At 40.1% G+C, this 26,578-nt stretch overlaps 1 protein-coding gene across 1 annotated transcript; it reads left to right on the plus strand.

Moving 5' to 3' along the window:
* The first annotated feature begins 2,405 nt into the window (after positions 1 to 2,405).
* sema3ab (sema domain, immunoglobulin domain (Ig), short basic domain, secreted, (semaphorin) 3Ab) lies at positions 2,406 to 25,563 on the plus strand. Its single transcript, XM_034215686.1, has 17 exons — positions 2,406 to 2,523; positions 10,068 to 10,228; positions 10,669 to 10,731; positions 13,537 to 13,656; positions 14,399 to 14,489; positions 15,288 to 15,407; positions 16,842 to 16,984; positions 18,453 to 18,567; positions 18,657 to 18,726; positions 18,838 to 18,982; positions 19,105 to 19,324; positions 19,425 to 19,516; positions 19,602 to 19,643; positions 20,140 to 20,297; positions 21,533 to 21,600; positions 22,543 to 22,688; positions 22,942 to 25,563. The coding sequence occupies exons 1-17, from the start codon at positions 2,406 to 2,408 to the stop codon at positions 23,467 to 23,469; spliced, it is 2,400 nt and encodes a 799-aa protein (XP_034071577.1). The 3' UTR covers positions 23,470 to 25,563.
* The last annotated feature ends 1,015 nt before the right edge of the window (positions 25,564 to 26,578 follow it).

Consider the following 26,578-nt stretch of genomic DNA (forward strand, 5'->3'; position numbering starts at 1 on the left):
TGACATACTGGTACAAGGAGCTAGTTGTTATCCACTTGAACAACAAATGCATGAAAACACTTTGCAGTGATCACCATGCAAGGAGTATGGCCAGTAGTAACATTCTCAAGTGGGCCATTCACTCCTAATTTGCCTCAAACGATCGCTCTGTCTGGCCTTAGGTATGGCAGATTGTGTTACACGATCCTTGGAATAATGAACTGGTACGTCAACACTGCCAATCCCACATAGCAAAGGAAAGGATCTGTCTGTTTCAGCCACTAATCCAGTGTGTAAGGGAAGCAGAGACTGGCGTGACACTTGTTCCCTGTAGTGTTCGCCCTGAAACCTCCAAGCGCCAGTTTATATTAGCATAACCGTGGGGCCCATCCACTCACTGCAGAATTAGTTCAGCTCTCCTCCCACTGTCTGATGGCTCTTTATCCAGATGGATACAGCCTGTTAGAGGTCTACACCACACCATTGCCACTAAAGTCATTATCATTCACCACGAGAAGGAATCAGCTCACTGAGGGTCTGCTGTTTAGGGTAAGATTGACATCTCATTTGGGATGGTTAAAGAGAAAAGACAGGGAACACCCCTTCAGACTAAGATGGAGTGGCCAACAAATACCCAATCAATCTTCCCTTTATGCTTGACTATTTAATATTAAAGAATCAGTTTTAAATGTCTTTTAGAACACTGTATTTATGTAGAATGTGGATTATTCTGAAGAATGCTTCATTTGTCAGTGGAGCGATGTATTGTTCTTCACAAAGAAATGTTGCTTGGTGAAATGTTTTTTACACTTTTTCAACTTAGTGCCCACATTTAGAAACCTTGCTCTATGGTATCTCGTCCTTCTGGAGATGATATTCTTTGCTCAGTACAATAACTTTTCTTGTTTTTCACCAGAATGAGATTTGTTGCACGTTGAAGCTTGAAATTTACATTAAGCTTGAAAATGAACTTCTGTGTTCACCCATGTGATTTTTGAAACGTTAGTGGCGCCATACCCAGACAGATGTACTTGACAAGATGTGTTTGTCTGCTGTCCTGGATAGTTCCACGAAACCATGAGCATCAACACTGTGGCGTAAGCGACGTATGCTATGATGTGAAGGATTCAGTTAAATAGCATGCATTTGGTAGAGTCTCTTTGTAGTCTCACTGTCTGGCTTCAGCACCCAGCAGAGAAAACACAACCTAACAGAAGCTCTCTTCCCAGTTACACTGAATAGTAGTAAACGTAATGTACTGGACTTTTAACCACATACCAACCAATAATGCCTTTGAATATATACATAGCATTATGCATTAATAAAATTGAGATAACAATGAAATGATGATGTATATTAGTGCATTAGGACTTACGTGTGTTCCTTTATTTTGTTAAATGTCTGTCGGAGTTACAATATATAAGGACAAAAAGTGTCCTTTCTTTTATTCTCATATATACTATAATAACTAAATGTAACATTTCGGTAAGAGAGTTTCCTCATCTTCTGCTTTGTTTTTCGGTCTGTATACACTTTCTAGCCTCCTGCCTTGCCATAACGTTTTTATCCTACTTTTGCTTACACTGTTGTCTTTTCTCTTTCTATGCTCTCTGTCACCCTCTCTTCCACCACCTACACTGCACTCCCTTCTCTTCTTCTCTTCTCTACTCTTCTCTCTCCTTCTTTCTCTCTCCCTGCCCCCCCCCCTCCTTCTTTCTCTCTCCCTCTCTCTCCCTCTCTCTCTCACTCTGACTTTGCTGTCTGCCTCAGCTGTTCTCAGTTGCACTGTGTGCCTTGTGCTGTGGGGACAGGGCAGAGCTGCGCTGAGTGGAGCTGAACTAGTGCTAAGTAGAGAGAGAGGGAGATAGAAAATCAGAGTGGAAGGGGGAGAGAGAAAGTCAGTGCAGATTGTGTTTACCAAGCAGACTGGATTAACAGCTGAAACAAACTGGACCTGTTTTTCTCTCTTTAGCTAAAGGTAGAGACTCTGCGACAGCGTGGATGGCTGTTTAGACAGAGCCGCATGCTGGTTAGGTACCAGGACAGAAAACTATGGCATTCGTACCCGGACCCTCTCACTCGTCTTCCTTATATCTTATACAGTGATGATCTCTTCTTTGTGCTTACTTTGGTTGAGTTTACCTTGGACTTGCAGTGACATTGACCCTTAACCCCCAACTCTGCTTTGCAGGTTGTGCCTCCCCTGGAGTTGGACTCTAATTTTTGGCTTTTGACCCCTGGAACAAGAAAGGGTTTTTCATTTGGCAGGGGACGAAACCTGCTGCGCACCAGTCTGGACAGACCCACCAGCAGTTTTCCATAAACGCTGGACAACAGGGATATTTCTTCTACTACTCAGATATAAGCCTGATCGCACTGGAGGTGTGAACTTAAAGGACCTTACTTGTGTCTATTGCCCCAGGACCATGGGCTCTCTCTGGGGCAGCATTGTGCTGCTGTGTGGGGTGTTTTTGCTCAGGGCGGATGGCAGCGCAGCCCAACAGACCAAGACCAACGTCCCCCGTCTTAAACTCTCCTATAAAGGTGAGTTCCTTGCATTTGTGTTTTCTGTCATAGAAGGAAAATATGTCTGAATTGGAGCCTTTTTCATAATGGTCTGCCCTTTGATTAAGTAGATGTATATTCCCAAACCAAATGTGGTGTGCCGATGAAGTGACTAAAAAAGAAGAAGTCTAAAGAAGTTGTTGTAACTGTGAGATCCTTGATTTCCCTGTGACACAGAGAGATATTCTTCACTGACTATCTGTAAAAATACCAGCAATGCAAACTGCCTTACCATAAGTAGATTCTTTACAAGGCTTATCAAGTATTATGGCTTATGGTCGTGTAACAGAAACTAATGAACATCTGTTTGTTTTGTTGTGTTAGTCATGGAATTACAGTCTAGATTTGAACATGAAAGTTGTTTAAGATTGTCTAAATCTGCATGTTGCAAATGCAAGTTCCTATTTGTTGTTAAATCAGAAATGCTGATTACTCTTCCAAGTATAGTATTTATGTTCCATTACATTCAGTTTAAAAAGCAAAACTGTGTTGTTTTATTGCAAGCCTTGTAAAAATCATAATTGGTTCAGTAAATCAATCAGCTGGGAATAATAAAAAGGAATGAATGCAGAATAATTCACTAATTATTGTGCCAAGAAGAGATATTAGAAGAGAGTACCTAGGAAACTGATTTTATTTTTTACTTCATTGCCTCATGTATCTCTTTATCAAAACTAAACTGTTTATTACAAAAGTATTTCCGTGATACGCACTCTCTCTTCCTGTCACTCTTTTTTATTTTTGATCAACTGCTCTTGTCAGTTTTGCAATGAAAGTGGTGCCAGACTTGGGCTCCCTGGCAGTTTAGCGTCATTTATCCCTCTCTGCCTTTCTTTTTTTCCTGGATGTCATTTTTCCGCTCTGTTCTTCCTGCATGGTAATTATACTCAGGATGAATGGTGCAGGTCTGTTTCAGCAGATGGCTTTGCCAAAGAGAAATATTTCTCGCTCAGCACTGGAAGATCCATAATTATACACACGAGCATGCGCACGCACACAGAAACACACATAAATACATGGCCATCTGTAGTTAGCTAATGATACCTGTGAGTGTATCAGTCATTTAAAACAACATGCTGTCAGTTTGGTGAAACACGCCCATGCAGTGATATCTCTGTTAGGAGCCAGGCCTTCAGGTAGCAGCCTGGCCAGCTTGGTTATTTGGCTGCCATCTCCAAAATTCAATATTTCCATTAATCTCATTCCCTTTTTGCCTGGTAGAGACAATATTTGGCACCATATGTCTGAATGCGGAGTTATAGCCAGAGGATAGCGGGCAGGTCGAATTTTCATGCCTGGAACGTGGTTGAAATATTATTCAAATTAGACTGTAGAATTGTATCAAACACCATTGTAGGTCCCATTAGGCTGGTGGTGACATGGGATTATTGCATTATGAATCATTTATATCACTGTATACATTATTTATTACCCCTGTGATAGATGAAGCCTATTCAGATTTACACATAGAGTGGAAGACATCATATTCACTGAGGTAAATTTCAGAGCAGTAACGAGACAGCCTAGTGAGGAACATCAGTGACACATGGGACTGAGGTGAAGGAACTCTGACCCCTACAGGTCACGGGGAATACTGAAAAAATCTAAGTGTGTCCAAATGAATGTGTGAAGACATCCACACACTTGCACATGTTTTTGACTCAACTGAGGACTTATCTCATATGAACACAGCAGGGAAGTGTTTACCTCAGAAGCGTGAACCTGAGCGTCAGCCGGCTCCCCCTAAATATGAGCCCCTCTAAAACAGTTAGGCTCCCAGAAGCATTCATACCAACTTCCTTGTCCATCCACTACACACAAGCACACACAAACACACACACACACACACACCCCAGGAGATCTTTGAAAGCGAGGGGTTGAGGGGCAGAAGGGCAGTTGAGTAGGGGGATAGATCAGAAAGGTACCCCATGGCTACCTAAACACAAGCTTAGGTCCAACTGTGTCAACAACTAAGTGACTGGGTGATGATGAGATATTGGGAGGCTTTGGATTTACAGTGACCCACAGAAGCATATATTGAGTTATTTCACTGTCATAGTTTGACATTGTTATTGAATTCATTCCCGCCCCCAGGGTAATCAGTGGACCCCTTTGGGAGAAAACAACCTTTGGGAGTTTATGGGCCACAAAAAAGTGGAGCACATGTTTAATGCTGTCCAGGGAAGGGAAGAGGTGGCACTTTAGTTTTATAGGATGTGTGTGTACTGCCAAAAGTACTCAGTCTCTTTCCTTCTCTTTGACCTGTCCACCCCTTTCTTGAGTAGCGCCAACAGCTTACACACACACACACACACAACACACACACACACACACACAAACACACACACACACACACACACACACACACACACACACACACACACACACACACACACGTAGGGGATAATGCATTAAGAACAACAACACACAACCACAGTACTTTTGAACACCTAGTAGTAAAGAATGTGCTAAGTCCAGCTGTTTTTGTGTTATATTCGTGTTATTCTTCTTTCATTCTGGTGCAAATTGACATTTAATCAGGGTTGGAGAATGGAGAAGTTCTCTTAAAGACCCTTAATCCGTAAGCACGTTAAGAATCCTCAGAGCGGAGTTGGGTTTCTCGGGGTGTGTAGTATAAACTCTGAATGGCCCTGAATGGCCATGGGAAGGTCCCAATACACTCAGAGTGCTGGATGTCTGGGGGATTTCTTGTTTCTTCGTTCTCAATAGTCTGTTCCCCTCCAACTTGAGGCATGTTTGTTTGGCAGTGTTCAGTTTTTGTTTGATTTGTTTCACCAGGGGCTTTAAGAGGAATTGGTGTAATCATTTGACTTAGTCATCAGCTCTACCAGCTGCAAAGTGAGATACTCTCAATAATGAATTAACTTTGTTGTAAAATGTCTGCTTACATCATCTCCTGTGCCCAGGGCTATTGGCAGACAAACAGGATAAAGGTCAAGTAGGGCTGAGCAATATGGTTTAAATCAATTTGCCGTTGTCAAAAATTATATTTTCGAATGTTAATATATAACATGATGGGAATGAAGTAAAAAATATGGTTTAGTTGATGACACTAAAATGCAGTGATTATTTCACATACAATACACTGTTTAACCAAAATGTCAGCAACTACTCTTTTTTTATTTGAACTAGAATTAGCGTGGGATTCCTTATTTTGACTACAGGACTCATTGAACACCTTAAACCTCAAATGGGCAATGTTAAAGATCGGCCAGCAATATGTGGAGATGAAGTTCAGGAGGTGTTTGCCTGCATTTCTGCTTGACACTGAACAAATTACTTGACTGATGAAGCTTAGTGGTGTTTCCCCCCAGGCGTGGATGAATCAGTCACAGTATACACTTTAAGTGACACAGTGTGTTTTGTCAATGTGCAATCATACACTCAGCCATGTGAAGGATGAACGTCAGTGAGGCTGCTGAACCAGGGCCAAACTTCTGCGTTCTCATATGCAGTGCGGCCAAACGTGGGTTATTGTTAGGATGTGTTTCTGTTTTTTCGTAGGAAGCACTTAGATAACATCTCTGTGCCCTCCAGTCGAGAAAGAGAAAGAGAGAGAGAAAGACGGAGTGGATGTAGGGTAAAAGAGTTTATTTTTATCAGTCTCACATGGGACTGTTGATTCTTTGCATCCATTCCATCTGCCTCACTCTTTCTCTCACTTTCCATTGTTTCCTCTCACTCTTCAGCTTTCTCACACACATTTGTCGTAACATAATATACTGTAGTAGTGGTGAGAGAGATAGAGGGAGGGGAAAATAAAACAAGTGGAGGGACGAAATGGACGTGAAACAGAAAGTATAGTCATCAAACAGCTGGTAAAAAGAGACATTTGCAGGACGTGACAGGCCTACCTCAATGGTTACAGGGTTAAAGAGAAATGTGTAAAATACGGCAAGGAAGCAGCTGACACCTGTTACAGGCCACACATTTGTCTATCCACCTGTCTTTATGGCTCTTTCTTTGTCTCTTCATGCCTGTTTGTCTGTATCTCTGTTAATAACGCAAAGCATGCTCTACAGTATGTCGCACAACATTTTGTATCACAGTACAAACTATTATTTACAAAGCTTGCAGTGTATCAAATCTGCTTTGAAGAAATTGGTCGGTTTAAAAATGCAGGATGAAATGGAGTAAAACTTGTGCTATATAGATGCACAGGTTGACAACCTATTGTATATTTTTCCGGAGGGCACACCAGTTCAGACATGTATAGGCTACTGCTCTGGCGTGGCTTGGGAACATCTTGTTTCTTTCCAATAACACACATCATAGCATGTTCCATAAATACACACAAAGATAAACACACAATAGACATAGAGTATCTGCCTCTGGATGAATAGCTTTTAATAACTTAGCAGTAGTCTCTGTTGAATGGTCTGGTCTGTTGCCATGGACACTATTTCCATAGACAATTTTCCCAAACCAGAGTGTGTGTACGTTTGTGTGTGTGTGTGGTGGGTGGATGTGGTTTGAAGAGAAGTGAAGTGCTATCATCATGTCTGTGCAGTTTCCCTATGGCTCTTTGACACCTTGATGTTTATAAAAACAAGTATTATTCTGTGGGCAATTATTAATATCCTTTACAGAAACAGATTATATAATCTACAAATCACACAGACGTGCAGGTCATACATATTTCCTAGTTTTATACAGCTTGTATGATAAGATAAGATAAGACTTTATTTATCCTGAAGGAAATTGTTGTGCCAGAGTAACAAAAATACAATAAACACAGCAGCACAACATCAAAACTGTACACTCAAAGTGCAGTAAAAAGAGCAATTAAACATGTGGAGTTTTTTTTAATTCTCCCACACAAACGCAGCACCGGTGCAGGGGATAGAGGGTCACAGATAGCAGGCTGGTGCTATTGTGCCATCAGTGAAGGCCTTACATTGGATCCAGTAATGATTGATCACCAAGGTAACAGCAGGAAAATAAATCTGGGACACAGCTTTATAGTAGGCCAAGCAATACTTTTACTGCAACTTCTTTATGACTTTGAGCTACTTTCCATTCTTAATACTATATTATGTACAACCCAATAGTCCCAAATTCATTAAATATTACATAAACATTCCCCCAATAAAATACAAATAACCTAATTTAACTCTGTAATTTGCAGCTATTTAAATAAGCATACAAGATATGAGTTGGTGTAAATGTCTGTATATAAATCGTGCAATGCATACTGGAATACAACTGTCTGACTTACATTGCTACTGTATGTCTTGAACAGCGTTTGGGTTTGGAACAAATCATTGTAAGTATCTAAGTATCATGCATTTAGATCTTATTTTAAATCTTTGTGGAATTATTAAGTCATGTTAAGATGACCACTTCCCTGGGTCACAGCACCATGCGCTTACGAGACTAAATCTGTCTCCATTAGCGATGAGGCACAGGAAACCAACTAAATAACTGAAACAATGACAATGAAGACCCAATGTCAACCCATTGTATATCACCATCCTGTGTGTACAGTATTGTGCATTTTTGGGCACAAGGCACTTTCATGTGTGTTCATGCATTTATATCAGTAACAAAAGGATTGTATTTGGAGCAGTGCTGGAGCCAAAGTGTTTCAATAAGACAGGAAGTTTGTTAGCAGAGCCAAGAGGTTCTCTATTTCACAGCTGGTTTCCTTAACATTTAACATATTTCTCTTTTCAAACTCAACGTATCACCCTTTTTTTTACAGTTCCTGTTATTTGCTATTATTTCCAGAATACAGGCTCTATAAAAAGTATTTGCATAACTCTAAAGCCTATTCATTTAAAGCAACTGAAAGGCCTTATAATTTATAAAGTGTTCATTAAGAAAAGAAGAACAAATAGATGTTGAACAATATATGTTGTTCTTAAATTAGGAACAAAGGAACATAAAGCACAAACACTTTATTTTCACGTCTGTTAAAAATGTCAGATGGTGCTGGTGATGTACAGTATTTGAATGAAGCACACCATAGTAATTGAATTCACACAGCAGGTTGAAACTCAAATCAGCTGTCTGTTTCATTACTTTATATGCATGTAATACATGGTAATAAGATGGTGATCTGCATGACGGGTATAATGATCAATTTGACCTAGACAGACGTGATCTCTATAAAAAGTTTACATAATGATAAAGATATTTACCCATTTACCCATGATGCTTTATGAGGATCATTTTATAATGGGTAAATTATTAATAGTACAAATATCTGCTCCCTTGTTTACTTATTGTATTCTACAATACACTGAGTGGCCCACAGCTGGATGTCACATTTGTTAAACACACATTTCGATTTTCAAACTTTCTCAGATTAAAGCGGCCAAGTTATGTTGTTCCATGTTTTGAATTCATATTAAAATGAGAGTTTATGAATGAATAAAAGCAGTGTGAAGCCCCCTCTTCTTTTCTCTTACACCAGCTCTTTTGCCAGCTTGTGTCTTCTCACTCTCTCGGGTTCTGACACACTTCAGAGAGTGGGCATTCTTCTTGCTAAAACATTAATGAACGTTTTTGTTATTTACTCCCAGAGAAAGAGAAAGAGAGCACCAAATGAACCAGTTCTCCTCTGTTCCATAACTCTCTACCCTTTTGTGTGGGGGATCAATGGGAGGTCAGAATTTGTGGGTGAGAACAAAGTGTGAGAAGGAGAGAGCATGAATGTGTTTGTGTGTATGCACAAGATACAAAAAAGGTGTTTGAAATGACAGTCATAATGCCACTTTGAAAGGTCGTTATGGAGATTCTAAATGTCTGTTTTTGTCAAGTTTTGCCTTCCACTGTGAAAACAAATGCTCTTGGCAGGCTATAGCATCACACTGCAAAGCGTAAGCATTTATCCATAGCAACATATTTCCACAGCGGACGCAGTTTGAAGGAATCCTGCAGTTTGTACTATGGAGTATAAGCAGAGTCATGGTATTACATATTCCTCCCATCATTTCTGTGTGTGTACCAAGTTCTGCTTGGCTGCTTTGGTCAATGTCACTTACAGACAGTTTGATGATTGGCTTCCAGGGTTGGCATTTCCTCTCTTGGCCGTGTTGTACTTTTTCTATTCCTGAGACCATTTTGTTAATGGAATGGAAGCTACAACTTTGATCAAAAGGATAACAACACATAAGAAACTCTAAAGGAGGCTTTGAAGAGGACCAGTCTATCGGGGATATAGCCAAACCAACCCACTGTAAAAAAAATGCACTTATTCAGTTTACCCTCATGGAATAAAGCAGTGAACTGTCAGCGTATGTGGAACATTACAACAGAGCAGGCAGACTGGTGAATGGAGAGGTGAACCTGTGGTCACAGAGTGGTTGGAAATGTTGAAAGCTTTCTAAAACCAGGGCTGTGTCTTTCAGACTTTTTGGAAAAGTAATATAAATATTGAAATAAACACTGACCTGATGGATTTCTTCAGGTTTTATGCTGCCCACTGTTAATGTGATTTTCACAAAGTGATTATCATATTATGCTGATCATCACTTTTCTTTCCATATTCTCTGCAGACATGCTGGAGTCTAACAACCTTGTGACGTTTGAAGGCCTTGCCAACAGCTCGTCTTACCACACCTTCCTGTTGGACGAGGAGAAAGGAAGGCTTGTGGTGGGAGCCAAAGACCACATATTCTCCTTTAACCTCCTGAACATCAGCAAAGACTACACACAGGTAAAGCCATTGTTTGGTTTTCAGTGAGTCTGTCTGGTGGCTTCATCCTTTCACACATGTATTATGTCTTTAAGTTTATTTGCATTTCTGACCAACGTAATTACTGCTTTGAGTGTGCATCCAAAGTGCCAGCCTGGAGCTCAGGTGTCTCGGGACTTTGTTTTCTGTTTCTACTGAAAAAAGAACCTCATTAATATTTCAGACAAGGGCTGTCGCACACGATCACACGCTGTGCCAGGCATGTTAGCTGCTCTCTGCACACCTGGATAAATAATGGAATAAACTGAAACAAAGTGGATAACAAATCGCATTGTGACCCCTTAGACCCTTACATGTACACATGCGTGCACACAAGCAGAAGCTGTATCACTCTTTTAAATTGATTCAAGGAGGGGGATGATTCTTCTCTAATATGCAGAGGAACTGTGTTTGTGTTGCAGATCCCTTGGCCAGCTTCTTCCACCAGAAGAGATGAATGCAAGTGGGCAGGAAAAGATCTCTCGGTAAGAGCTAAAAACATCCATCTTGCAAGTGGGTGCCAGCCTTTTGCCCCTCCACTCCCACAGATGTTTTGAAAATGTCTTTGTTCTCTTGTGCTAGGAAAGAAGTGCAACTCTGCAGGTCTCAAAACAATCCTCACTTGTAGTTGCACAGGGATTACATAGGGATATGTTCTCCATTATATATGGCATTTTAATCATAAACAATACAAGATATGTCTTTATCTTTCAGCTTGTTTATTCCAGTTTGTTGACATATCCAATCTGTCACATGGACAACACACCGCCTCCTATAGCTTGCTATAGGTCTTATCTCAGAGCCAAGATTGAGACCGTAATTTGACCTTAATCACTTATCAAGCCTCTGGGCACTCTATTTAATAGAGTGGGTCAGGCCTGGGAAACTGCTGTGATTTCTGCCAAACATATAGGGTGTAACATTAATGCAGGAATATTATATTCATAAGCATTATTGTTCACATGTTATTGTCTAAATCTAAAATGTGCTTATACAATTCTACGATCATACAATCCATTCCTTTTAGATATTTTCAGACTAACCTCTGGGAGCACATCAAAACTGGACCGAGGTTTGCTTTAAAATAGATGCTTTCCTAATTTATTTTCTTCGAAAATGTACATTTGAATTAGACAAACTTGAATCCCCTTATCAAAGTACATTATTATTGATGGCATGCCTAAAAATGTTGTCCTGAAACTATTGCTGGGGCCTACAGTAAGTTGAGGATAAGGATATCTGTTGAGGATAAGAACATTTTTAATAAATATGATGAGCTTCTAGTTTTGAGGATCTGAGAACTGAAAGTTGTTTTGGCATTAAGATCAAGGGTCCTTTTAGACTCCTTACCTCACTCAACTCTACATAACAAGCCAAGCATCACATATTCCTGTAAGTCGCAGATTCCATCTTGTGTGGTGTGTTGGGTCTCTGTGTAAACACACTGAGAGGTTGTGTCTGCTTCCTTCAAGCTGTGTTAGGAATTGTATCTTCCAAATAGCCTAAGGCAATAGGCTGAATTTAAAATCATAGCAATGCGGTTTGTGCCTCAGTTTGCTGCCTGGGCATTGGTCAAGCTCTCCTGCCCTTCTCCATGGCGGAGTTAAAGCACTGCAAAGTCCTTTGTGTGTTTTCTGTCAACATTGTTGCATGGGTGAATAAGGCGCCCTGAGGGGTGCTCTTTCTGTTACGGAGTCGAAGAAGTGGAGTGAGAATTAAAGGGAGGTGGAGAGAGATGGAGAGTGAGTGTGCTGTTGTCCCCTGGTGTACTGTAAGCAAACACTTCAGAAAATGAGGCAGAGAGAAAAGAAAAATATATATGGGTGTGAAAGATGTGACCAAATAAACACCCACAAATCAAATGAAAAGCTTCGGCTATTGCTTAGCCTAACAAAAATGCATAAAACTCAATGGCAACATGTAAATCCCTAAACAAATTGTTAGAAGGAAGAGGAAAATGTAAAATATTCATATATTGTGCTTTCAGAGGTATGACAGATATCACAGTGCAAAGAGATCATACACAGTTATTCCTTGTACTGTAAGAATGATGTTCCTCACTCAGATAAATCCACCAACGCAAGCTTCAATAATCCAAGCAGAGACAGCTGTTTAAATGACAACAAAAGCTTATGTAAACAGAGGCTGCTATCTGCTGATGACCCACTAAAGTCAGATGAACTTAGTCATGCATAATTTGTGGCCCTATCCTCTTCTTTTTTGTATCGAAAAAGTGATGACACATTCAGTTTTGTTTGAGGTCAGGTCTGCTAAGGCACGTGCTGCCTGAGCACGAGGAAAAGTGCCACATGGCAATGGAACAATGCATACAACACACACAAACACAGCTGCAGAAAATACTTGTGATAAATATTCCTAAATTCTTAAAATAATGATAGAACATATGACACCAGTAACAAATCAAGAACATCTACGGCAAGGAAACGTTGGCCTGCATTACTGTGATTCGTATACAGTAGGATTATTATGCTTGACTAGTGTTTCAGCCTCTTTTGTTATTCTACAGTCTAAATCCCTTCTGTATGAATTTCACATCAAATTACACATCTAATGTGCATAACATTTCAGAAGCAAGCAGTGAAGGATGTCACTGAGGTCAGAGAGAAAGACAATACATTACATGACATGTCATTTGTTAGACGTTTTTATCCAAAGTGACTTACTTACATTAAGTACTGTGGACAATCCCCACAGGAGCAATTTGGGGTGAAGTGTCTTGCCCAGGGACACAACGACATGCTCTGCAGTGGGACTCGAACTTGCTATCCCCTGATTCGAAGTCAGCACACTCCACTAAGCCACAGCCTCCCTAGCAAAGCCTAAAGACTGTGTGTGTGTGTGTGTGTGTGTGTGTGTGTGTGTGTGTGTGTGTGTGTGTGTGTGTCAAATAAAAAAACACAGTCATGGATAATAAAGCTTAGTCTTAATCATAATATTATTTTTGAGAATTATTACTCAGCACAAAGCTAGAGTTCGTATAGGTCATTCTCTAGAGGAGAATTAAAGTAGATTACAGTAGGCTTTGCTCTCCGTTATCATTACAGATTTCTGTATTTAAGCACAGGATTGTCTGTGACATGTGCTCTTTGTGAGATCTGACCTGTTTACTTATCCAGCTGTTTCACCACTTTTTTGCTGACGCAAACAACAACAAGCTTTTGCACAACTGTGGCACGAAAGACTGTATCAATTGTGACATTAAAGTATTTTTTTTGCCAAAGGTTGATTATTAATCCTTCTTAATCTGTTCTCTGTCTCTTGTCCATCAGCGGGAGTGCTCAAATTTCATTAAGGTGCTGCAGCCTTTCAACCAGACCCATCTCTATGTGTGTGGGACGGGGGCCTTCCATCCTGTGTGTTCCTACCTGGAGGTTGGCAAGAAACTAGAGGTACAGGCACAGGTTACATTTGACTAAAAGCGATACTTATGAAGGACCATTCGTGGTTGGGTGTGAGGGCATTTTGTGATGATTTAGTAAGTACTTAAATGTGGTTGCATTTCGCTAAATGAAGTGGAAAATGACATACAGCGTTTCATAGTCTACAGGATTTCCAATACATCACTCTAATATGGAAACAATGTATGTGTGTTCATTTCAGTATGAACGAAGGAAATTGCTCTCTTCTCTTCCAAATGTCACTGAGTCAGACTTATAAATGTGCGTTTCCTATTCATTACTCGGCTATTTACAGACAATTAGAGGCAGGAAAGATCTCCTAGAAAAGCCATCTACTTTATATAGATCATGACCTAGTAATGTCATTTATCTGATGGCTTTCCTAGTGTTGAGGTCACCCATAGAGAGCGATGAGATTTAAAGCTTTCCTACTCAATCCCTTTTCTGTAAGGGTAAGAATTTCCTTAGATTTACAATGTGTCCATGTTTTCAACACTATGGCTATAATAGTGAAATACTTAGCAACCATGTAGACTAAAATGTAAATACCTTTCTGTGGGTCACAACATTTGTTCATTTTAATACTGTGTTCTATCAAACAGCATGTCACAGCAAAATGTGTTGAGTAATTTCCAACTCTTTATTTACCCGTGTAATTTGCATCTTTAACGGGCGAAGAAAATGTGGACCACTGCATGACAACCCCTGTAACTTGATGTCTCTTTATGTCCAGGACAACGTGTTCAGACTGGATCCTCTGGTAGAAAATGGCCGTGGGAAAAGTCCCTATGATCCCAAGTTGCTCACTGCCTCTATGCTAATTGGTAAGTTCAAACCGGAAACACTGCCTTTCTTCTGTGTGTCAGAGCAAGGTCATATAAAAACGTGGGAGTACTGAAAACACCCTGTGCCTTGCTCTTTCATTTCAAAAGATATATAGGGAGTAAAGTAAACGTGAATAACAGAACAGGGCATTCCTGTTATTCATTACAAGTGCATCTGCTCTGTAGTTTGTATTTACTCACTGGAAACCCCTCATTGGCAGGACTGTAAAGTCTATTTTAAATCTGAATATGCCTCCTTTAAGTGCTGGGCGTGCATGGCAGATGACACTTAATATAATTTTCTTTGCACTGAATCCTCATTTTTGGCAAATAAAGCAAGAGCATGTGAGCATATGGGCATGTCTTTCCTCCTTACCCCTAATTATTGCCAGTCACATTATATTATATCAAACCGTTTAACCTAGCAGATGGTTATTTTCCAGCCCATCACCCCAATCTCCTTTCACCCTTTCTCTCTCCCCTCTCACCAGCATTATTATGTACTCCCCCTGTCTCACACCTCTCTCCTGTCCCTCCTCATGTGTCCCTCCATCCGTTCACCCTTCCCCTGTCTCCCTTCTCAGCCCTGCCTGCTGTGTTAAAGTCAATTTCACACTCCTGATGTTCATCCCGTACATCACTCTCTGTGTTCTCCCAGGACTCCATGTCTATGTGAACTGCTAATCCCCTGAACAATTGCTCCGATTTGTACACCTGCATCAGAGGGGATAAATCACAACTGAGTGTTTTCCCATCCGCTGTTACTAAACTAACCCAATTCATTCCTCTTACTCACAGATGGAGAGCTGTATGCTGGGACATCAGCTGACTTCATGGGGCGGGACTTTGCCATCTTTCGCACTCTTGGAAAGCATCACCCAATCAGGACCGAGCAACATGATTCCCGGTGGTTAAATGGTGAGAGAGACGAAGAAAGTCACTTGTAAAGTCTTTGATTGAGAGACCTGAGATTTTCAATCAGACTTTTACTTGATTATGCATGCAACTATTAGTTAGTTTATGTGCTTTTGGTCAAATGTATTATCCTGAAAAAATGAAGTGGGTGTCGGTGATGCGAAGTCTGATGCTGCTTAACTCAACAAAGGATTGCCTCTTTTGTTTTCTATTTATACACAGTCTTACACTTTTTCTTAAAAATAAATACAGATAAAAACAGAAATGGTATTGTCCCAGAAAAAAACCACCCTAGAGAACTCTCTTGTTTTTACTCTTGTCTCCATGTCTTCTGTGACTTCAAAACAGTTATTTATTAATTGATTATACTCGTGCTTCATTCAATGAACTGTATCTTTTTTGCATTGCTAAAAATATTGCAGCCTGTTTTCTTGGACAAGAGCATTACCCAAATATTGTTTTCTTTCCATTGGCTGCCTGTGGAGTTTAGATATTCAATATTACACTTTTTGTATTACTACCTGTTAAGCCCCATGCCCCCGATACCGGGGGCAAAACGCAACATCTTGCAAGAAACAGCGTCTGAGGGCTTCTTAACATTTAACAAACTATGTATGTGTCATACCCACTTAACGGGAAGAAACTCAGGGCAGCGAAGGCGAAACCAGACAACACACAACTTAGCTCTACGGGGCCAAAACGGCAAATACGTCTTACCTTTGCTGTTTTCTACTAGAGTGTATGAGAGCAACAACCCAGCTTCCGGTTTTGGGCATTCTGGCTGCGCATCACTCTATTCACCAATGGGTAATGTTTCGATGGATTTTAGGAACTTTCCCTCGATTCTATTCTATTTCTATTTCCCAAATGACCCCAGAAGTGGGTTTATTTTTCTAAGTCTCTCTAAAAAGGTCAAATGTCACTTGTGTGCATCAATCTTGATACAGGGTACTTATTATATGTTATAGTTTCGATTCCTAAAGCTTTCAGTCTACCATCCCATCATTCAAGCGTGGTTTTCACTATAAGTAATGTGGTTTTTTTGGACGGACACTATAATTAGATTTGTTTTACTATATTCAATCTGAATTGACTTTATACTTTAGATTATTAATTAACCCCTTTTAGAAGTGAAGATATAGTCATTTGTTCTGGGAATGTCATTTTCGAGCCTGAAACCTGAAAAACAGGCTTGGGGCTTAAGAGGTTAAAAGGCTCTACACATTGAATTCCCTGAGTTCCTCTCTTAAAAATGTAAATATAACATTAATTTGCTCTCATTATTGTCATCTTACCTCTTTAAATGTAGTACTACAATTGTAAGGACTTACTAGCACTATCCTGAAAAGGGATAAATAAATGTACACTTTGAGACATATAATTGATATTTGTCTTGACTTACGTTATCTCAAATATATGTCTCTCAATGTGTGTCAGATCCCAGGTTTGTGGGTGTTCATCTGATCCCAGAGAGCGACAATCCAGAAGATGACAAAATCTACCTGCTCTTCAAAGAGAACGCGATGGATGGCGAGCACGCTGGAAAGGCCACACATGCTCGCATCGGACAGCTCTGCAAAGTACGCATCAATTCAAACACACACTTGCATGCCATAGCAGGCTCCGGCAAAGGAAACTACAGATGCCCACAAAGGGAGATAGACAAAAACACTCACAACACAAAGCAACATTATGGGAAATAGCTTCTGTATCTGTGAAAACACTTGACGGGTGTCTGAGTGGCTTTCATAATGGCAGGTTTCAGGGCCTCTTATCTGTGATTATTTTTAGCCTGGAGAAAGTGGGCCTTGTTGTGTGTGCTACAATCGGCCCCCGAAGACAGAAACCTGAGAGATACGTTAAATGTCACTAGAACCTGAGAGGCACAGATGCTGTCAATGGCAGCAATGTTATCCTAATGCCAGGCTTTGGCACTGATTGGGGCTGCTACACCCTTTAGCTCCAGGGGATGGTTGTGTTTAATCACTGGCCTTGTATCAGCTTTCACGTTCCAAATCCTATTCTTCTTCATCAATCAGGAATTCACTGGGCTGACTGCAGATCAGCAAGTAATGCCCTGCCTCAACCTCCCATTTAGCTGTATATCGTGCCTCTGTCATAACAGCCTGATTACCCAGTATGTCAGGAATCTGCTATGCTCAACAGAAGACAAACCAGCCATTATGCAAGATTTGGAATTCATTTTGGCCTATACACATTCTAATTTACTGTCATAAATCAACACCAAGTAGGATACTTTTTTATGAGCCAGTACTTCTGCCTCTGTGTTTGTGTGCAATGTTCCGGAAAACAAATACCATACTCTGAAGCACACATACACATATTCTCGAGGTTTAATGGCACATACAGTACTCTAGAGACCAACGACATCGAAAAATCCATTATTAAGTAGTGCATGTTGGATTAATGGACAGGTCTTAATCCACAACAAATGCAATAATTTACCAGAGAAACTGTCTATTGTAATATGGTTAATTCCTCATGATCTGATCTACAGTAGTTAAGCTGTTGCTTTGAAGGGAGGATGTGTTCTTACATGACTTTTTATTATGAGTTATCTGAAGGTTCCTTGGCATACACATCAAGTTTTACAAGTTTGAATCCCAATACTCTCCAACCAACAAAGGCATATTGTCATATATCCAATCTTTGAAGTGTAATCTCTTATATGAATGACAAGATTGCGTTATAGTATGCTGTGAAAGGCAGGGGAATGGCAGCATAAATTGCATAGGATAGGAAATTCATATGTCCCTTTCCCAGCCAACGAGGAAAAGCTGCACCTCATTCAACCACAGGGTAATGAAGCATTTATTCACAGCTTGGCAGTAGAGTATGAAATAAAGCAATACAATCCCCCCATTATGTAAGCAATGCTTTACATAAAGCTCCATATAAAAAGAAAAAAAAGGTTTTCTCTTGTAACACGATGAAATAATGGTATATGCTAAAAATGAAACAAACAAATGGTTATTGTTTAAATGTTTTTGTACATTTTAAATGAATGAACTGTGATCTTTCCAACAGAATGACCTGGGAGGTCACAGGAGTCTGGTTAATAAGTGGACCACCTTCTTGAAGGCTCGACTTATTTGCTCTGTGCCAGGCAGTAACGGAATAGACACACACTTTGACGAACTACGTGAGTTTCCTACATTATTTCCTGAGAATTAGATATTTCATAGTAAAGAATGTGTTTATAATAAACATTGTCCTCTCTTTGGCTTTCAGAGGATGTTTTTCTGATGAGCACAAAGGATCCTAAGAGCCCAATCATCTACGCAGTATTTACAACTTCCAGGTATTGTGGCTAACATAGAAATAGTTTTGGCCATGATTACTTATTGCACATTCGTTGTTTTCAACCAGGAACTGAGCTTTCTTTAACTGAGTCATCTGTTCTTCCCATTAGCAACATCTTCAAAGGTTCAGCTGTGTGTATGTACAGCATGACAGACATCAGGAGAGTGTTCCTGGGTCCCTACGCTCACAGAGATGGACCCAACTATCAGTGGGTGCCCTTCCAGGGACGTGTTCCCTACCCCCGGCCTGGCACAGTGAGTACACTACACTTTTATCTTAATAATAGTCAGTGTGTTATAAAATGAGCCTGAAAGGTAATACTCCTTTATGTCCTTCTATGTCATTCTTATGACAAATATCCCTTTTTTCTCCACAGTGCCCAAGCAAGACGTTTGGAGGGTTTGATACAACCAAGGACCTTCCTGATGAAGTTGTAACTTTTGCCAGAAGCCACCCAGCCATGTTTAACCCAGTCTACCCCATCAACAACCGACCAATCATAGTCAAGACAGATGTGGACTACCAGTTCACTCAGATAGTGGTGGACAAAGTGGAAGCAGAAGATGGCCAGTATGATGTCATGTTCATAGGCACAGGTATACACACAATTATGTATTGATCCATTAAAATGAAGGATATGCATGAACTGTAGAGTGGATATTTACTCAAGATATTTGCGCTTTCATGACGTTCTAGATATGGGGACAATACTGAAAGTGGTATCCATCCCCAGAGGCTCCTGGCATGATCTGGAGGAAGTCCTATTGGAGGAAATGACTGTCTTCAGAGTAGGTTGCTTTTTATAATCTGCAATAATACTCCAGATTAAAGTATTTTGTCTAATACCATTTTATTGACTTTTCTTTTTTACAGGAGCCAACCGCCATCACAGCAATGGAACTTTCCGTGAAACAGGTATAGATGTTATTTCTTATTGCATGTCAAAAATAAACTAAGCAACCCGTTTAGCAGAACGCGCTATAACACACAAGGAGATCTTAATCTGATATAAGATAACAAGAACATATTTCCTCAGTAAAATACTTTAATTAAGGCTGGAGATAAGCCTCCTGGAATTAATTGAGGAGAACCTGTGGAGATGTGATATATAATGAAAATAAACTACAATTTCTGTCTTAAAAAAACAGTTTCTTAGAAAGTAAGAACTTTTCTCAGAGGTGACAAACTTTTCTACTTTGACTGAATAATAGACAGGTAGAAGGGGTGTGGAGCACGTGTAGTGAAATTGGTATGTCCACATTCCTGACTTGTCTTTTTGCTTTACTGACACACATAAGCTGAGGCAAGTTCTACTCAAAGCGCACCACTCAGCCAGATATAAAACCTACATTTAAGACGTAAAATATCTGATATTGAAAATTGACTTTCTCTCGCTCTTCTTCCTCCACAGCAACAACTGTACATTGGCTCTGACATTGGTGTGTCCCAGATGCCTTTGCATCGGTGTGAGGTTTATGGGAAGGCTTGTGCTGAATGCTGCCTGGCGAGGGACCCTTACTGTGCATGGGACGGCACCGAGTGCTCCAGATACTTTCCCATGACTAAGAGGTACTGAACACATCCTTCCACATTCATGCCACGTCGCCACCCTACTATTGTGTTTTACAAGCTGCCGGACACCTTGTCACTAATCTGCCCTGCAAGTTTTCCTTAAATTCAATATGATTCTTTGAACCTGGCACAACAGGAGATACTTTATCATATCTGGCTAGGAATGCACATTGAACACACTGAAAGTAGCACAGACAGGATATGTGCATCATATGAAGAGCGCACCATTAAGATAAATGTGTATTTGTGTTTCGCATAAGAGTAACCTGCTTTAGATTTAAGCATTTACAAAAAATGTTTGAATAATGCTTAAGAATTAGCTTTCTTTAACATAGTGCCTACATTTTACTGAAGTAGAAGCACATTATATAGAAGGCTTTTTACTTGTGTGATTGAGGACATATGCAGGCAGGCCGCAGTTCGAGCTGAAGCTGGAGCACTTATAGAGCAGGCTTTGTATATTTGCCAAAACCCCCTTAAGGTAGAGGGTCGTGTTTCTACCAGAGAGCCAGAAATATAACCTGCCTCATGTGTTTACTGTAAATGAGACCCCATGTCAGTGATGTCTTTCGGCTGTCTGGGTGAACCAGGGGTGAGCTAGGTGTAAGAGGTTCTGTGGTAGCGGACTGATCTGTATGTGTTCATGTATGTGTGTACTTGTGTGTGCTCTGTGTGCAGCCTCCCACTCATAGCTCCATTGGGCTTATTGATTTGAATGCTCGCTGCACAGTATCCTGTTCTCGCTGTTAGTTGGACTCCAGAGTCCTGCATTCAAACACAAGATAAGAGAGACAAGAGAACACTTTTACCTCCAATTACCAACACACCCACACTGGGTTAGAACAATAGGAAGCAGAGGGGGAGAAGATGCCAGTTTGCGTTGGTGTCTCCATAGCCTCTTAAATTATTGTTTACAGAAAATATCCTTAGCATTATGTTTCACTTTACTTGAAAATCCACCTCTTTTGCATCTACAGCCCAGAGAGATGACATGATGAAATGATTGATTAGGTTTGCATTCCTTTGTCATACACACCCTATAATTAAAGTGTTTTTAGGCTATGGGCTGCCCGCGGTTAATTTATTTATTTGTGTTGGCCTCCACTATTTGCTGCACATCCAAACCACATTCAAAAACACACCTACACACACGAGTATTTTTGCACACACACATTAAAAGAAGCCGTTGTGTCTGCTGACTCATGAAGGTGTTCATATTTATGTTTCTGCAGGAGAACAAGAAGGCAAGATATCAGGAACGGAGACCCGCTCACACAGTGCTCAGATCTGCAACACCAAGGTACATTATAGAAAGAAAATGTATTTTACAAACTATGGTATTACGAATGCAATATGCCATAACATTTATTTTTAATTCAGATATTATTACTTTTCATTATTTCCAAATGATATATGGATAAGAGCTTTCTCTAAGGATTTGTTTATTTAACATAAAATTGTCCTAAGGCTCCTTCTTTCCTCAAGCGATCAAAACATTAAAGAAGAATGTGAATGTGTTTGTGTTTATGTGTCTCTGGTGGTGTGAAGATTAGAGTCCGTCCATGTGAAGCTTCTAATTAAAATGGTCAGGATTCCTCTCTGTCGCCAAGCCTCCACTCCACTGCCCTGTTTGTGGTCTTAGTCCAAAAGCAGCACTCATACTGGTGTCAAATAACTGTGATTACACTTTCCTTTCATTTAACTCAACAATATATTTTTTTAAAACAGCGTTAACAAAAGCTTCTGACTTGTGGAGGAGAAATTCACACAAAAATGTCCTGTACCTGATGCTTCCCACTCAGTAGGCAGCAACACTTTTAAATACACATTTCAATGAGCCACAGCACTCTATAAAGAAAAGGATAAAAGATTGGAGAATTTAAAACAGCATTTAGGAGATCAATCAGTGGAACACTGACTCAATAAAAATGCACCTTCTTCCCATATCTTAGCTACAGCCCATTTCCTCCAAGGACTGCCTCCGTGGAGGGAGCTGCCTATTGTGCATGATTAAGTGTGATAAGAAAATAGATGGTATAACGCGTCAAGATAAAGTAAAATTAAAAATATAACCACACCCCTATCTTATAAAGTACTATCTTTCAGTACTGTTTACATTCATTCAGTCGGAGAAAAATCAGCCAGTTGTATACAGAGAGTCACTTAACGTCACAATATTTTCTACAAAAGTTATTTGCTTCCACAAACTTGGGTGTGTAATATATTCTCTTGTTTCATCTAGATGAACTCAGTGGGCAGTCGACTCTCCTGGATAAGACTGTGTATGGTGTGGAGAACAGCAGCACTTTCCTTGAGTGCAGTCCCAAGTCCCAGAGAGCCGTGACATATTGGCAGTATCAGCGCTCTGCTGATGACCGCAAACAAGAGGTGGGAAATATGTCACAACACACTTCTCAACTGTTTGGTTGAAATAGAGATACAATGCAAAGCAGACAAATAACTTAAAAATGTAAAATAACACAGTATCTTATTAATATTTAATGCTATAATTTAGTAAAAAAAAATATATTAATCAAAACAGCAATAAGGCATAGCTAATTATTTTTTGGGGAAATGTTTAAGCTTTTATCTTAATGATCAATGTCTTTCTCTCTGTCTATCCAATTTTCTCATACTGTAGGTTCAATCAGAAGAGCGTTTCATCCGCACAGACCAAGGCCTACTGATTCGAACACTCCACAAGAAGGATTCTGGGATTTATCTGTGCCAGGCGGTGGAGCACGGCTTCATGCAGACCCTCCTGAAGGTGACCTTAGAGGTGATTGACACAGAGCGCCTGGAGGATCTGCTCCATCGGGATGAAGAGGCAGCAGCCAGCGTACCTGCCCCGCATATTCCCCCACCTCAAGAAAGTCCCAATCAAAAGCTGTGGTACAGAGACTTCCTGTCTTTGGTCAATCACCCGACTCTGAACAGTGTCGACGAGTTCTGTGAGCAGGTATGGAAGAGGGAGAGAAAGCATAGAAAACAGAAAGCTCACCTAGTTCAGCAAGTACAAATACACCAGCAGCAGCAGCAGAAGGTGGTGAGCCCTCGCGCCCACATGCACGCTCCGGGGCTGGCTGCCAAGTGGAAACACCTGCAAGACAGGCAGAAGGGACGCAACCGCAGGACCCATGAACTGGAGAGGGCCCCCCGCAGTGTCTGACTTACAAACCCAGACTTTTAAAACCCATACCTTAAACCACACCCTCATCCTGTAACCCGATTAACCTACCCACATTTCTCCTTCATATCGAGACACAGACATCTTCCTCAAAGACTGGGTAGAAAAGTTAAACTGGAAAAAGGTAACACTATCCTGATCTGCCGGCTGGTGGGTTCTGTGCGTGGGCAGCCATGTTTACAGTACGGCACTTCAGAGGACCGTAGGAAACCATGGGAGCATATTATCTCAGCCGGCCTCTGTGGCCTGAACACTGTGGAGGGGCAGTGTCAACCAGCACAATAACTGGATATACATAAACCCACCCTACAGACATGACTGACTCCACGTTGAGATGGCAATGGCATCGTCTCATGGCATGCTAGTTAGGTGTCTTTATCAGTGTGAAACTAAGTAGATACCTAAAAAAAAACCTGATCATGTTTTTTTTTACTTCACAAATATGAAAGAAGAGGAGGTGGGATTACATTATAAACAGTCTGGAGAGTAAATGGAGTGGCAATGGAATTACAAGCACAACATAAGTGAAGCACAAATGGGATATTTTGTCACTTTTGGTATTATATGGTTAAATATGTCAACACTAGAAGATGCCCAGGCACTGCAAGAAACTAGGAGCAACTGTCCACATTTTTCAGTGAATTCAACTATGTAGCTACGATGTGTAAATACTGTATTCTGTGACATCTCCTCATTATAAAGGGAATGGCTTGCAGTTGTCTAGTTGCTTTAGATTGTCATCCCAGAAAGTGCATTTATTTAAGAAAAAGTCTTTCGACAGCAGTTGAAAACATGGAGATGTTGTACTTGTCTTTTTGTCTATGCCCTAGATAAGCTTTACAAACAAAGTCAGGTTTTGTTATTTTGTTTTGTTTATGTTTTCATCAGATTCCTTCCAGTGTCAGCAGTCGTTAAATTGACTGTCAATTCATACGGATGTCTGCATCATCTCAGTGCATAAAATGTAATGCTGACTTCTTCCATGTTCATTTGATTTGCATAGACTTTGTCACCACTATATATGTATTTATTGATATACCATTATGTACATTGTGAAAATATTTTCCTCATTAGCTTGATTAATCTGATTTACAGGACCAATCTCTTAAAATAACGGTATTATTTTTCACTTAATGTGGTAAGACTGGAAGTTATTTATCAATATTGGTCAATATCACATGCATTACTTATCAAATGCACTGAGCAATAACCGACTATCCCAAATGTATTTTTCTTCCACATGTATTGTCACATATTCATATTCTTCACAGGCAGAGCAGTGTAAAAACTTCAATTCACTGCACGTTACATAAAAAACAAGTTTTTCTGATTATAACAATACTTTGATTATACAATGCACACAAACCTGGAATGTAGCTGTGAACATTTTGTAAATATAAAATACGATGGTCTATGTTTGACAAGTATCACACTGTGTACTAGTGCATGTGAATACTATTGTAGAGTTCCTGTTTTGCTATAGCGTTGATATAGTCTGGTGTTGTCACCGTAATTGTGTTGTTTGCTAATGCAGTACACAATATTAAATAATTCAAAGATGTACATACTATTTCTGTAAGACTCTTAACTGTATAATTGATCATTCCGGAGGTAGGTATTCATAAATAAATATATAAACAAGATCGAAACAGGATCTCACTGAGGTTTTAAAACGCCCACAGACCTGTTAACAACAATTAAAAAAACAACATGGAGCACTGTTAGTTGAGCATTGCAACACATCAGTACATCAGAGGACCTTGTCTCGTGAGTGTTTGCAACCCTCATATGCTTCGGAAACCGTGACGGAAAAGATGAGAAACAGCTGGAGCCGTTGAACAACGATTTAAGGCTAACAAGACAAGTTCAACATCAGAATTGTGCAACCTTTAGGAGAGATGGACATATGATAAGATCCTCATTATAAAGACAAACAAAATGGTGCCTCGTTGCATCTGTCTTGGACATACGGTGAAAGTGAGGAGATGAAGTGCTGCTGCTGCTACTGCTTTTAGGAAAGATGATGATGATGGTGGTGATGTATTCTACTGATCTAATAAATGTCTCTTCATGAAGTGTTGGTTTCATTCATCTATTTGTATTGGTGTCCTGCGGGTATCATAGGATGTAGATAGTCAGAAAAGTTTCCTTTAGCTAGATGATCAGATTACGTTTTTGCACCACCTTGCTGAGTATATTACTATAATATTGTGAAAACCTTTTATAACCTAACATTTAGGACAGTGATTTACTTCTGTGGTTGTCTGTTTTATCCATACAAGTAAAGCATACTCACATCATGGAATAGTATAAGTAATGATTTTCCAAGCAGATATAATTAACATCGCAGATAATATATGACTAAATCAAATTGGTTAAGGAAGAATATGAGTTAGTTCAAGTGCTTATTATATCATAATATGTGAAAAGCTAAGCTGTGTATTCCTATGTGCCGCAGGCAGTAGAAGAATTACTGAAAGTTATTGTAGACGTTAATGTGATGCTACAGTATCTGAATAATACATAAGGTCCCCTACAAAAGGACCCCCTGAAGCAAAAGCTATAAAAAAAAAAACAGAAAGCCAACATCTTGCAATCAAATATCAGCATTCCAGGGCTTGTTGGAACTTTATTTCAGTAGATCTGGCAACAAAATATGAACTGTGTTTTACTACTGCCATCTGGTGGTTATACTAGGAAATCACAAACAGTATACACCCCTAAATGGAAAAGTGGATATTTCACATTTTCCATCTGCTTGTTGGGCTCTTATGTTTGCTATAGGTGCTTGGTATCGATTAAGTCATGAGGCTAAAGTAGAAAACACAACCGCCTAGTTTTATCACAATAGAGCTTCTGTTGACACATTTGGTGACCTTTGATCCAAGGTCAAAGGTCAGTGAATATATGGCTCACCTGGGCTTTGACCTTGACCTGTGTAGTCACTTCAACTGGTGCTGTGGGAGCTCATGAGCTTGATACTTCCTCAGACACTTCAAAGGAAACAGTATTGAGAGGTTCTAGTGTTCAAAGTGGTAGTAGATTGGAGAGCACACACACATCCTTTGTGAGCCTGCTCTTGGCCATGGTC

Source organism: Gymnodraco acuticeps, unplaced genomic scaffold, assembly GCF_902827175.1.
Source record: "Gymnodraco acuticeps unplaced genomic scaffold, fGymAcu1.1, whole genome shotgun sequence".
Classification (NCBI taxonomy): domain Eukaryota; kingdom Metazoa; phylum Chordata; class Actinopteri; order Perciformes; family Bathydraconidae; genus Gymnodraco; species Gymnodraco acuticeps.